Source organism: Hemitrygon akajei, chromosome 2, assembly GCF_048418815.1.
Source record: "Hemitrygon akajei chromosome 2, sHemAka1.3, whole genome shotgun sequence".
NCBI lineage: Eukaryota > Metazoa > Chordata > Chondrichthyes > Myliobatiformes > Dasyatidae > Hemitrygon > Hemitrygon akajei.
Genome location: NC_133125.1, coordinates 140,027,891 through 140,041,568, shown reverse-complemented (window position 1 = coordinate 140,041,568; position 13,678 = coordinate 140,027,891). Strand labels below are relative to the sequence as shown.

Sequence of the window (13,678 nt, the reverse complement as noted above, 5' to 3'; positions counted from 1 at the left end):
CAAACAATTATAACACGTACATAAAAGATGTTTAGAGATGCACGGTTAGAAAAATTTTGGAGGGATGTGGGCTGAACGTGGGTAAATGGGACTAGCTGAGGCTGGTATTGACATGGCAGACTGAAGGACATGCTGTATAACTCCTTATCTTACTTAGTTCAATAAGCTCATACCCATTCCCTTCCCTTGTCCCATATCCAGTATCCTTAAAGGACATTTCTAAATACTCCATTATTACTTTTGACCCAAATACTGTCCAGGGGCTGCTGGAGAGCTGCTGACCTGAGTTCAAAGGCCAAAAGTCATTGGAAGCTGATACTTAAAGAGAGGAAAAGAGTGTGACTGGGCTGTATATAAATCTTTCCTGATGCTCTTTTTTATTTTGAAATCTCATTTATGATCTCCTAGCAATGTTTCCATTATCTGATATGTGTGTATCTTCCCTCCTGTGTCAGAATCAGTTGTCTGGGAACTTGCTGAGGAAGTTCAAGAACAGCAATGGCTGGCAAAAGCTTTGGGTGGTCTTTACCAACTTCTGCCTTTTCTTCTACAAGTCACATCAGGTGAGTGAGCCCCGATGGGTGAATTTGTATTGTGTGTGCCTGCAGCCAGTGTCCTCCCTTCCTCTGTTAAAACAGTGAGTGAAATGTCAAAGCACGCATCCCATGCAACACCTCTCACTGCCTTCCGGTCACTCAAGTCAGATGGGACATGTGACCTCTGACCTGCGGCACATTCAGCTAATTTGGTGAGGTTGATATAATTGGCATTGGTTTGTTTTTGTCACGTGCAGAGATACAGCAAAAAGCTTTTGTTTGGCGTGTCATCTAGACAGACCAAGCTGTATGTAATTATATCAAAGCTGTAAAAAGGAAATGGAATATAATTGTATTGGTCAGGATTCCAGGGAAGACTTCCCTGAACTTGTAAATAGTCCAAGATCTTTATAGCTATTTGTGGCCCTGTAAAAACTGAAGTATTTGAATTTTCTGTAAAATTCATGTAGTATTTTGTTCATTTGCCATGCCTACAAATCTAGCACCTATTGCATATCCCTATCTGCCCTCAGCTATGCAATGTTTCTCATTAGAGGCCATTTGGCCCACTGAGCCAATGCTGGCCCTAAGCAATCCCATTTCTCTGCAACCTACTTGTCCAAACCTCATTCAGATTCTACCACCACCCTCTGTAGTACAATTTTTGCTGGGTAATTAACCCAGCAACCTGCATAACTCTGGGATAGAGTCCTAGAGTGATACAGCAGGGGAAATAGGTCCTTCGGCCCAACTGATCCATGTTGACCACAGCCTCCTTGCCCACTACCTTTGGCAGCTCATTCTAGTGCTCACTACCTTCTGTGTAATGAAACTACCTCTCAGGTCTCTCCTCAATTTGGTTTGGAATGTTGTTGTTCACTTCAATTGTTTGCATGATTTGTACTTTTTCCCTTTTCTCTTGCGCATCAGGCGTTGGTCTTTTATTTTCATGACTTTTTTCTTTGATTGGGTTATTTCGGGTTTCTTGCTTTGTGTCTACCCGTGTGCAAAAAATCTCAAGATTGTATAATTTATACATTCTTTGATAATAAATGTACTTTGAATCTTACTTGTATCTCTATGCCCTGTAGTTTTGGCCTCCCTAACGCTGGGGGAAAGTCTATAACTGTCCACTTTATCTATAGCCTTCAAGATTTTATAAATCTCTATGAAGTCACCCACACCCCCCCCCCCCCCCCCCATCCTCCTGCGCTCCAGGGAAGATGCGGGAGGAAACCCACATGGTCACAGCGAGAACGTTCAGACTCCACACAGTCAGAGTTCAGGATCTAACTTTGCCAGTGGAAACATGAAGCAGCAGCCCCACCTGCTGTACCAGCTCAGCAGTCAACTGCATTTCTACACATGTAGAGGCACATTGGGTAAGGAGGGCAGATTTCCTTCCCTGAAGAATGTCATGACAATAAACTATTTCACCATTTGCAATTATTTAATTATATTCAAGTGCCAGCTGGCAACACTTGAGATCTTTAGTGCAGGCCTTACGTTATTTTCCTTGCGGTTATAAACTGGAAAAATTCCATCTGTGCAGTTTTCCAGTAAATGAGGTAGAAAGTCATTGTGTTCAAAGCACTAAGTGCATGGTATAATAGTGCTCATGTATTGAGATGTGGTTCTCTTGAATTTCAATGTACTTTGACAGTAAAGGTCGTTCAACATATAACTTGTCTGGGAAATGGTTCACTGATGTTTTCACCAATATGACCTAGAACATGGAATGGCACAACATGCTCACCCGTCCTTTGGCAAACCATGTTGTGCTGAACCTTTAACCTACTCAAAGAGAAAAGCCCTAGCTTGCTCACCCGTCCTCCTAGTCTAATCTAGGCAGCATCCTGGTAAATCTCCTTTGCACTCTGTGACCATTGTTCTTGTGCCAATGATTGAAGACAACCTCACTAGAGACAGACTGATTTCCACACCACTGTGCTCCGTTGTGGTCTCCTCATTCTGGGAAGGATGTGGAAGTTTTAGAGAGACTTACCAGGATGCTTTTCCCAGGATGGAAATGGCTAGTACGAGAGGCATAATTTTGATTGGAGGAAAGTCTAGGGAGTTTATAAGAGGTATATTTTTTCTCTTTTTGCACAGTCGTGGATACATGGAATGCGCTGCTATGGTTGGTGGTAGATGCAGATACGTTAGGGGCATTTAAGAGACTCAGGCCAATGGATGAAAGAAAATTAGAGGGCTATGTCAGACCAAAGGGTTAGATTGACTTTGGAGTAGATTATTTAGCTGGCACAACTTTGCAAGCTGAAGAGCTGTACTGTTGTATATCTTATGAGTGTTTCTCTGGTTAATAACCTTGCACACCACCTCATAATGATGCTGTTGATCTTCCCCTAGGATTCCCATCCATTGGCAAGCTTGCCGCTACTGGGTTATTCGGTTACCATCCCAGCAGAGTCTGACAACATTCACAAGGACTACGTCTTCAAGCTGCAGTTCAAGTCACACGTTTACTTCTTCAGGGCTGAAAGTGAATATACGTTTGAAAGGTGAGCCACTTCTGCTGGAAGTCAATTTATTTACGCACACCAGGTGACAATAGGAAGGTATGGATTATCATTTTTAATTCTGTAGGAGGGGAGGAGAGAGGATTTTTCAGATCAGAGTGTAAAAATCAGAGTGTAAAACAGACAAATCCTCTCATAGTATTTAGCAACACTATGACCATTTTACACTATAAGACCCTGAGACAATTAGGCCACTTAACCCATCAAAACTGCTTAATCATTCAATCGTGGCTAATTTAATTTTCCTCACAACCCCATTCTACCTTTTCCCTGTAATTTTTGACACCCTTACTAATTAAGAGCCTATCGACCGCATTTTAAAAATATATAATGATTTGGCCTACACAGCCATCTGTGGTAATGCAGTTCCTCATTTCTGTTCTGAAGACACATTCTTCTATTCTGTGGTTGTGTCCTCTAGTCCTAGACTCCCCACTATAGTAAACATCCTTTCCACATCCACTCTGTCTAGGTTTTTCAACATTTGATGTTTCAATGTGATCCCCCTCATTCTTCTAAACTCCAGTGAGTGACATTTGTAATTTTTCGGTCCTCCAGAACCATGCCAGAATCTAGTGATTCTTGAAAGATCATTACTAATGCCTCCACAATCTTCAGCTACCACTTTCAGAACCCTGGGCTGTAGTCCATCTGGTGCAGGTGACTTATCTACCTTCAGATCTTTTTCCACTTCCCAAGCACCTTCTCCTTAGTAACTTCTACTCTTCTACTACGACTCTCTCAAATTTCTGGCATTCTGCTGGTGTTTTCCCACAGTGAAGACTGAAACAGAATATTTATACAGTTTGAAACAATTTCTCTGTTCCTCCATTGTTACCTCTCCAGCGTCATTTTCTTGCCTCTCTTTTAGTGTTTATATTTGAAAAATCTTTTGGTATCCTTTTTTTAATTATTTGCTACCCTTCATCCTTTCTCACCTTATTGCTTTTTTAGATGCCTTCTGTTTGTTTTTAAAATCTTCCCAATACTCTAGCTTCCCACTAATTTTGCCACATTCTTATGCAGTCTTTGACTTTCATTGTTAGCCTTATCCTCCCTTTAGAATGATTCTTCTTTTGGGAATAAAGATCCTGTGTCCTGTGGATTACTCCCAGAAACTCCAGCCACCACTGCTCAAGCATTGAGCGAATCAGGGCTTATCTCATCAGAGCAGAGGATGAGAGGTGACCTGACAGAGATGTACAAGACGTTGAGGCATAGATAGAGTGGGCTGCCAGAGACTAACCCCCCCCCCCCCCAGTGAATATGAGGGGACATCATTTTAAGTTGTTTGGAGGGAAGTATAGGGGAAAATCCCAGAGGCTTTTAATGCACAGAGTGGTGATGGTGGTACAGGCAAATACATTAGGGACATTTAAGAGACTCTTAAATAGGCACATGAATGAAAGAAAACTGAAGGGCAATGTGGGAGGGAAGGATTTGATCGATCTTGGAGTAGGTTAAAAGGTTGGTAGGATATGGTGGGCCAAAGGGCCTGTACTGTAATGTCCTAATCTATCTCCCATATATCACAGCTCTTAGCTCCTTCCAGTCAAATTTGGCCAGCTCCTCTCTCATGTTTGCTGGTACATTGAAATACAACGCTCATAAAGAATGGCATCTTAAAAAAGATAGATGTGACATGGGATCAGAAGATGTTGAATCCTTGTGGGTTGAGTTAAGAAACTGCAGGGGTAAAAGGACCCTAATGGCAGTTATATACAGGTCTCCCAACTGTAACTAGGATGCAGACCACAGATTACAATGGGAAATAGAAAAGGCATGTCAAAAGGGCAATGTTATGATAGTCATGGGAGATTTCAACATGTCCACTGGGAAAATCAGCTTGATAATGGATCTCAAAGAGCTCGTTTGTTGACTGCCTTTGAGATGGTTTTTCAGAGCAGTTTTCCATTGAGCCTACTAGGGGATCAGCTACACTGGATTGGGTTTTATGTAACGAACCAGAGGAGATTAGAGAGCTTAAGGTAAAAGAAATCTGAGGTGGCAGTGATCACAATATGATTGCGTTCAATGTGAAATTTGATAGAGGAAGTAGAGTTTGATGTAGCAGTATTTCGTTGGAGTAAAGGAAATTACAGCAGTATGAGAGAGGAGTTGGCCAAAGTAAATTGGAAGGAAATGCTGGCAGGGATGACAGCAGAGCAGCAATAGTGTGTGTTTTGGAAAAAAACAAGGAAGGTGCAGGACATTTGTATTCCAAAAATGAAGAAATACTCAAATGGCAGAATAGTACAACCATGGCTGACAAGGTAAGTTAAAAGCAAATGAGGGCAGACAACAAAGCAAAAATTAGTGGTAAGACAGAGGATTGAGAAGCTTTTAAAAACCTACAGACAGCAACTAAAAGAATCATTAGGAGGGAAAAGATGAAATATGAAAGCAAGCTAGCAAACAATATTAAAGTGGATAGTAAAAGCTTTTTCAACTATGTAAAAAATAAAACAGGGATGAGAGTGGATATAGGACTGCTAGAAAACGAGGCTGGAGGAATAATAACAAGGGACAAGGAGTTGGCAGATAAACTAATTGAGTATTTTACATCAGTCTTCACCGTGGAAGACACTAGCAGTGTGCCAGATGTTGAGGGGTACGAGGGAAGAGGAGTGAGTGCAGTTACTATTACAAGGGAGAAGGTGCTCAAAAAGCTGAAAGATCTAATGGTACTTAAGTCATCCAGACCAGATGAACTGCATCCTAGGTTCTGACAGAGGTAGCAGTAGAGATTGTGGAGGCATTAGTAATGGTCTTTCAAAAGCCATTGGACTGTGGCAAGGGAAAATCCTGCCTAACTAACCTGTGGGAATTCTTTGAGGAGATTACATGTAGGATAGATAAAGGGGATGCAGTGGATGTTGTAACATCTGGACTTTCAGAAGGCCTTTGATAAGATGCCACACATAAGACTGCTTACCAAGCTAAAAGCCCATGGTATTACAGGAAAATTACTACCATGGTTAGAGCATTGGCTGATTGGTAGGGGGCAGCGAGTGGGAATAAAAGGATCCTTTTCTGGTTGGCTGCCACTGAGTTGTGGTGTTCCATAGGGGTCAGAGTTGGGACCACTTCTTTTAATGCTGTATATCAATGATTTAAATGATGGAATTGATGGCTTTGTTGCCAAGTTTGCAGATGATATGATTGGTGGAGGGCAGGTAGGCTGCAGAGGGACTTAGGCAGCGTAGGAGAACGGACAAGAAAGTGGCAAATGAAAAACTGTGTTAAAAAATGCATTGTCATGCACTTTGGTAGAAGAAATAAATGTGCAGACAATCCAAAAATCTGAGATGCAAAGGGACTTGAGAGTCCTTGTACAGAACACCCTAAAGGTCAACTTGCAGGTAGTGAGGAAAGCAAATGCCAGGTCAGCATTCATTTCAAGAGGTCTAGAATACAAGAGCAGGGACGTGAGGCTGAAGCTTTATAAGGCACTGATGAGGCCTCACCTTGATTTTTGTGAACAGTTCTGGGCTTCTCATCCAAGAAAAGATGTGCTGGCATTGGAGAAGGTTCACAAGGATGATTCTGGGAATGAAAGGATTATCATACGAGGAACATTTCATTGTTCTGGGTCTTTACTTGCTGGAATTTAGCAGGATGAGGTGGGATCTCATTGAAACCTTTCGAATGTTGAAAGGCCTAGACAAAGTAGATGTGGAAAGGATGTTTCCCATGGTGGGAGAGTCTAGGACAAGAGGGCACAGCCTCAGGATAGAGGAGCACCCATTTAATACAGAGACGCAGAGAAATTTCTTTAGCCAGAGGGTAGCGAATTTGTTACCACAGGCTGCTGTGGAGGCCAGGTTGTTGGATATATTTAAGGCCGAGCTTGACAGGTTCTTGATTGGTCACAGCATCAAAGGTTATAGGGAGAAAGCCGGGGAGTAGGGCTGAGGAGGGGAAAAAGGATCAGCCATGATTAAATGGCGGAGCAAACTCAATGGGCCAAATAGCCTGATTCTGCTCCTATGTCATATGGTCTCTGTAGTACATTTATTTAGCTGTAATACCAATACTTCTGATTTTAGTGTCTCCCTCTCAAGCTGCAAGATAAATCCCATCATATTATGATAACAGCCCCCTAAGCTTTCCTTTTCAATAAGACCGTAAGATATAGGAGCAGAATTAGGCTATTTGGCCCATTGTTTCTGCTCTGCCATTTCATCATGGCTGATCCAATTTCCCTCTCAACCCCAATCTCCTGCCTTCACTCCGTATCCCTTCATGCCCTGACCAATCAAGAATCTATCAACCTCTGCCTTAAATATACATGAAGACTTGGCCTCCACAGCTGCCTGTGGCAAAGCATTCCACAGATTCACCACGCTCTGGCGAAAGAAATTCTTCCTCCTCATCTCCATTCTAAACGGACACCTCTCTATTCTGAGGCTGTGTCCTCTGGTCTTAGAGTCTCCCACCTCAGGAAACATCCTCTCCACCAAGACCTTTCACCATCCCATAGGTTTTAACGAGGTCACCCCTCATTCTTCTGAATTTTAGTGAATACACTTCATACGACAAGTCATTCAATCCTGGAATCATTTTCATGAACCTCCTTTGAACCCCCTCCAGGTTCACAACACTCCAAGTGAGGCCTTGCCTGGACTTTATAATGTCTCAATGTTACATCCCTGCTTTCATATTCCAGTCCTCTAGAAATGAATGCTAACATTGTATTTGCCTTCCTCACCACAGACTCAACCTGCAGATTAACCTTCAGGGAATCCTGCACCAGGACTCTCAAGTTCCTTTGTGACTCAGGTTTTTTTTGAATTTTCTCTCCATTTAGAAAGTAGTCAACTCTTTCATTTCTTCTACCAAAGTGCATGACCATACACTTCCCGACACTGTATTCCATCTGCAATTTCTTTGCCCATTCTCTTAATCTGTTTAAGTCCTTCTGTAGCTGTTTCCTCAAAGCTACCTGTCCCTCCACCTACCTTCTATCATCTGCAAACTTTGCAACAAAACCATCAGTTCCATCATCCAAATCAGTGACATACAATGTAAGAAGAATCAGCCCCTACATAGACCCCTGTGAAACACCATTAAGTTGTCACCAGCAGCCTACCAGAAAAGGCTTCCCGCTCTTTGCCTCCTGCCAATCAGCCACTGCGTCATCCATTTTAAAATCTTTCTGTAATACCATGAGCTCGTAGCTTGTTAAACAGACTCATGTGTGGCACCTTGTCAAGAACACAGCTTCAGCTGATAATCCTTTGCTACCTGCTTGTTATTTCTTCAAAGAATTCCAACAGATTTATTAGGCAAGATTTTCCCTTGAGGAAACTATGCTGACTACCACCTATTTTATCATGTTCCTCCAAGTACCCTGAGACCTCATCCTTAAGAATTGATTCCAACATCTTCTCAACCACCAAGGTCAGACTAATTGGCCTATAGTTTCCTTGTTTCTGCCTCTCTCCCTTCTTGAAGAGTGGAGTGACATTTGCAATTTTCCAGTCTTCCGGAACCATTCCAGAATCTAGTAATTATTGAAAGATCATTACTAATGCCTCCACAATCTCTTCAGCCACCTCTTTCAAAACTCTGGGGTGTACAGTACACCATCAGATCCAGGTGTCTTATCTACCTTCAGACCTTACAGCTTCCCAAGAACTTTCTCTCTAGTAACAGTAACTTCACTGCTAATGTGATAGTGCACAGTTAAGACTGATGCAAAATACTTATTCAGTTCATCCGCCATTTCCTTTCCCCCCATTACCACCTCTCCAGCAGTCCGATATCCACTGTCGCCTCTCTTTTACACTTTAGAAAGTTTTCATATCCTCTTTAATATTACCTTAAACTCCCCAACAAATTGTGTTGTTCACACAATACCCAATCCAGAATTGCCTTTCCTCTAATGGATTCAAACACATGCTGCTTCAAGAAGTCATCTCATTGTCCTAGTTCTGCAATTCGTCAGGACCTAGGTCCCAGAATTGTTCAGGTGGAGTACGTCCCATCAAAGAAGCTCTCTCCTTCCCCAATATTGGTCTCAATGTCCTACAGATTCAAAGCTATTTCTCCCATACAATGTTCGAGCCACACATTTAACACTGATTTTATTAATCTTGTGCCAGTTTGCATGTGGTTCAGGTAACTAGACCCTAGCTGCTCAAATTCCCTCAGCAGAACCTTTTTTTCCCTTGTTGTACCCATGTTGTAGGGTACCCACATGGACCATGGCAACTGGATCTTTCCCCTTCCGCTCCAAGTTCCTCTGCAAGTTAGATGCGATGTCCTGAACCCAGCACCAAGTAGTCACTACAGCCTTTGGGCTTCTCACTCCTTGCGACAGACAGTTGTCTAGTCCCTGACTATAATATCCCCAATTACAGTTTTCTTTTTGTTCCTCTTGAATGGCTCCCCGAACCAAGTTCAAGTTTATTGTATTTTGACTTTACATTTATACAACCAAACAAAACTATGTTCTTCCAGACCCTACTGCACCCACAAAACATTACCACAACCACAGTTCAGTTGCTCATTCTCCCTGCAGCCTGCACATTCATCCTCACAGGGAGCAACAATCTGTTCGGCCCCAGCATAGCCTTTCATTCCCCAACATGGTTCACACCCTCTCGTACTTGGTCACAGACCAACTGTGGAGTACTTAAACAAAGTGGGTGCCTGCCCCCGAAACAAAGTGTCCAGGTAACTCTCCCCCTTCCTGATCCATCACAGTGTTTGAAGCTCAGATTCCAGGTCCTCGAGCAATCAACACTTGCTGTAGATGTGGTCATCAGGAACTACAATGGAGTTCACTAGCTTCCATGTCATGCATCTATAACACATGATCTGATCCTGCTCTCATACTTCAGTTAATTGGTTGTAATTTGGTACCTTTGAGATAACCACTATATAAAAAAAACCTTACCTGTTTTCACCTGCTACTCACCTGTGTCTCCTTGCCAAAGCCTCAGTTCCCCCTCTAACTGTCCACTCCAACAATGGCTGTTCTGCTTAAACATAACATTTTTATTGGCCCTTGCCAATTGCCTCATAATGCAATTAATTTCAAGACCAGCAGTGAGTCCTCACAGGTCCTGCCAGCTTTTTAAATCTTGTGCTACCCACTCCATGTAAGGGCTCCCACAATCTCAAACTCACTATTTTAAAAAATTTATTTGTTGAGCACGGAAAAGGCCTGTCCAGCCACGTTGCTCAGTAATCCCGTGACCTTAATCCAAAACTAATCAAGGGACAATTTACAACGAGCAATTAACCTGTCGACCAGTAGGTCTTTGGACTATGGGTGGAAACTGGAGCACCTCGATGAAACCCAGGCAGTGACGGAAATTGAACCTGCGTCACCTGTACTGTAAAGCGTTGTGCTAACCACCACAATGGTCTTTGTTTTAAATTGTATAGTTTTTCTTGTGAATGTCGTGTCTCTGATGCTATGTATCTGTGGTGTTGCTACAAGCAAGTTTTCCATGGCAACTGTGTATATGACAATAAACTCCACTTTGACTTTCTTTCTCCAGCTCTTCTCTGCTCAGTGCAGACTGTCCTTAAAATCTTAATTCCTAAATGTACCTTGGTCTTTAAAAGCACTCCCAACAACCATGTCATTTCTCTCTGCAGGTGGATGGAAGTGATCCGAAGTGCCACCAGTTCTGCTACTCGTACGCGTCTGCTGAGTCGCAAGGAATCTCATGCTTATTGATCACTCGTAGAGGGGGGGACACACTGACTTCCATCATGCCTTCATTCCTTTTCTTAAAAGGAAAACAGTTAGTTTGTCTTTAAGATATGCCATGGCCATATAGTTAATTTACAATTTCTTGTGATGTCAACAATCCTTGTGATGTCCTTGTTACCCCCCCCGCCCCACCATCACTCCCAGCTTATTCCAAAATAAGGCAAAATTCAACAATGGGCAGATTGTCTCACAGCCCAGAGTTAAAATGTTTGAAAATTATGTGTATATATAAAAATAATTAGTCAACCTTCTGCTTGGACAGGAGTTTGAAAGATTGTGTATCCAGAATGTACTTGTCTTAAAACTGTAACCCATATATGAAGTGTTTGACAACTTAACTATTGTAGACAAACTTGAGCTTTAGACCAGTGATGTTTAGGTACTGACTGATACCGATTCGACAATCATGTGGTAGGTTCAGATCAAGTCTATGTCTGGCCTGTACTGACAATGATTTTAAGAAGCCTCAGCTTTATAAGGGCCCCAGGTGTATTATCCTTGCCCGGAGACACAGACACTTTGAACACAAGTGAACATTAAAAATATTTATCTTATTTAGCGAGTTGTAAAAATTGCTGCCGTATTTAGAGCAGCTGTGATTCACTTCCATTTACAAGTCAGATTGGAAGCGTTCCTTGTAGAGAGGCTGATTAGATATTTACAAAGGCTCCTTTTGTGCGAGACACTAACCCGTTTCCACATCGTCAGATTTCCACCTACTGTTTTTATTTAGCATGATCAAATGGTTTAGAGGCTTATACATTGTCAGAGCACAACTTATAAAATTTGAAATAGTTTTGCCAGAAGGGAATAAAATATTAAATTGTTTGTGGATTTAGGGACTACACTGCTAAAGATATCTAGTTCCATTGAAGTGAAAGCTTGTTTTCAGGGCAGCTGTTTTTACAAAAATAGACAGTTTTAAGTTTATTGATTCCCTGTTAACTCTGTCAACACCCAATTTAAGGAGAAGATACAAAGAGAATATGAAACATTGGTGATGCTGTCATTCTTGAACGAACAGTCGGCACCACCAAGAAACAGACAATCCCATTCCATAGGCTCATCCCCAGAGAGTTCGAGCAGCACCGACAATGTATAGCCTCTGACACTAAACAATAATTTACCTTCATTTGCTGGATGAGCAAACACTGTCGTATCTTGTATAAGGTGGATTCTGAGTTTTGGACGAGGTGTGAAATGGAATCGATTTGTAAAGCAATGTCGGGTTACTTCCAGATGTCAGAAGATGGAATTGTTCTCAACAGTCTCATTACTTTGTGAAGATTCATCCTTGAATGTGACCTAAAACATTAATTTTCAAAAGAGCTGAGTCTTGGGGAGAGATCTGAGATAATGGACCACTAACTTGGCCAACGTGTATAATGCCATTGTATTCTGTCTCAAATCATAATTACCCAAGCATTCTACACAGCTTCATGTGATTTCAGTACACTAGGAATAATGCAGAGATCGAAGTTGCATAATGCCAAGTTGACTGGTAGAACTGTCATTCCCCGTGGTAAGTTCTACACTTTTTAAATCCAAGGAGCTCTCTGGAGTTTACCTGAAATTACTGATGGTAATTACCAAAGCATTTGGATTTTGGGGCCACATCCCGGTCACAGAAGGTAGAATAGCGCAGACAGAGGTCCACATACCCATACGAATGATCAGAGGCTCTGGTATATGGGGCTTCTGCATCAGATCCATGAAAGAATTCCCAAAAAGCCTCTCACCTCTCCCCAACCCCACTCTGCCAATGGCCTTCGTAAGCCCTTTACAAACATTAACATTATCTTTGGCAAAACATTTGTTTAGAAGCCTATCAACTAACAGGGTCAACTTGCCTTAGCCAGTGTCAGGAGGAGGCCTTTTGCAAGGATTCATACTAGACATTAGCCAGCATCTTCCACTGAGGCCTTGTTCAATTACAAAGGGTAAAAAATTCCTGACTAGTTCAGGTACTTTATTCCCTGTTGTGCCTCTTCATGGGGGCAAGATGGGTGTATTCTCTCTTGCCTTGATCCCACCAAAGCCCACTGCTGTACACTGAATGGCTGTAGCGTAAACAGGGTATTCCTCCCTGAATTCCAGTTTTTTTGAAGGCTGGAATTTAAGGGCCATATTTTGAGTTTGCCTTACTGACATTTGTCAAGAGCTATCTTGGCACAAGGGAAATGATTACAATATCCAACAATGAGAAAGCCAATACTGAATCAAGCGTTTAAAATGCTGGAGTTAAAAGATTCTAAAAAAAAAACACAGAAAAAGTAAATCTATTAGAAGAAAGGTTATGTGTTGGGAGGAGCGGCACTGAGTACAATCATACAAATGCAAAAGTTACAGTGGAACTTCAGTTGACTGTAACCAAATGTTAAAGTCACTAAGTGTGCAACCAACCTGTCTACAAACTTTTGCAAGGAAAGAGTTCCTCTTTTATAACTAATTATATGGAATTTGACTTTTTAAAATGGCCTAAACCATTTCAATAAACTCTACCTTGGCACCCAGTGTTGAAACTGTCTAATATCTTTTCATAGAGACCATAAAAGTTGTAAAAACACAGAAGGGCACTAAGCTCATTGAGTCTGCACCGTTGCCTTGGAGACCAATTCTGTCAGTCTCAATATCCCCACTCCCCTCCACCTCTGCTCTTCACCATAATGGTGGAAATTGTTACAAATATCACCTTTGAAAGCACTGATTGATTCAGTTTCCATTACCCCTATCGACGGAGTTCTAGATCGTGAAGTTTTACATCACATCTCCCTTCATACACTTTGCCCAGAAGTTTAAGTCTGCATTCTCTTGCCCATAGAATGTCAGCTAATAAAAAGAAAATTTAAAGATTAGCTTTATTTGTCACA

At 41.9% G+C, this 13,678-nt stretch overlaps 1 protein-coding gene across 5 annotated transcripts in view; it reads left to right on the top strand.

The window, feature by feature from the left end:
- Window positions 1-13,321, top strand: part of farp1 (FERM, RhoGEF (ARHGEF) and pleckstrin domain protein 1 (chondrocyte-derived)) — a 247,713-nt gene extending 234,392 nt beyond the window's left edge. For all 5 annotated transcript variants that reach the window (XM_073028410.1, XM_073028391.1, XM_073028373.1 and 2 more), the window contains exons 25-27: window positions 456-563; window positions 2,907-3,058; window positions 10,691-13,321. In XM_073028410.1, coding sequence (XP_072884511.1) covers window positions 456-563; window positions 2,907-3,058; window positions 10,691-10,772 — 342 coding nt within the window. In that variant the 3' untranslated portion in view covers window positions 10,773-13,321. The remainder of the gene's footprint in view (window positions 1-455; window positions 564-2,906; window positions 3,059-10,690) is intronic.
- Window positions 13,322-13,678: the final 357 nt, after the last annotated feature.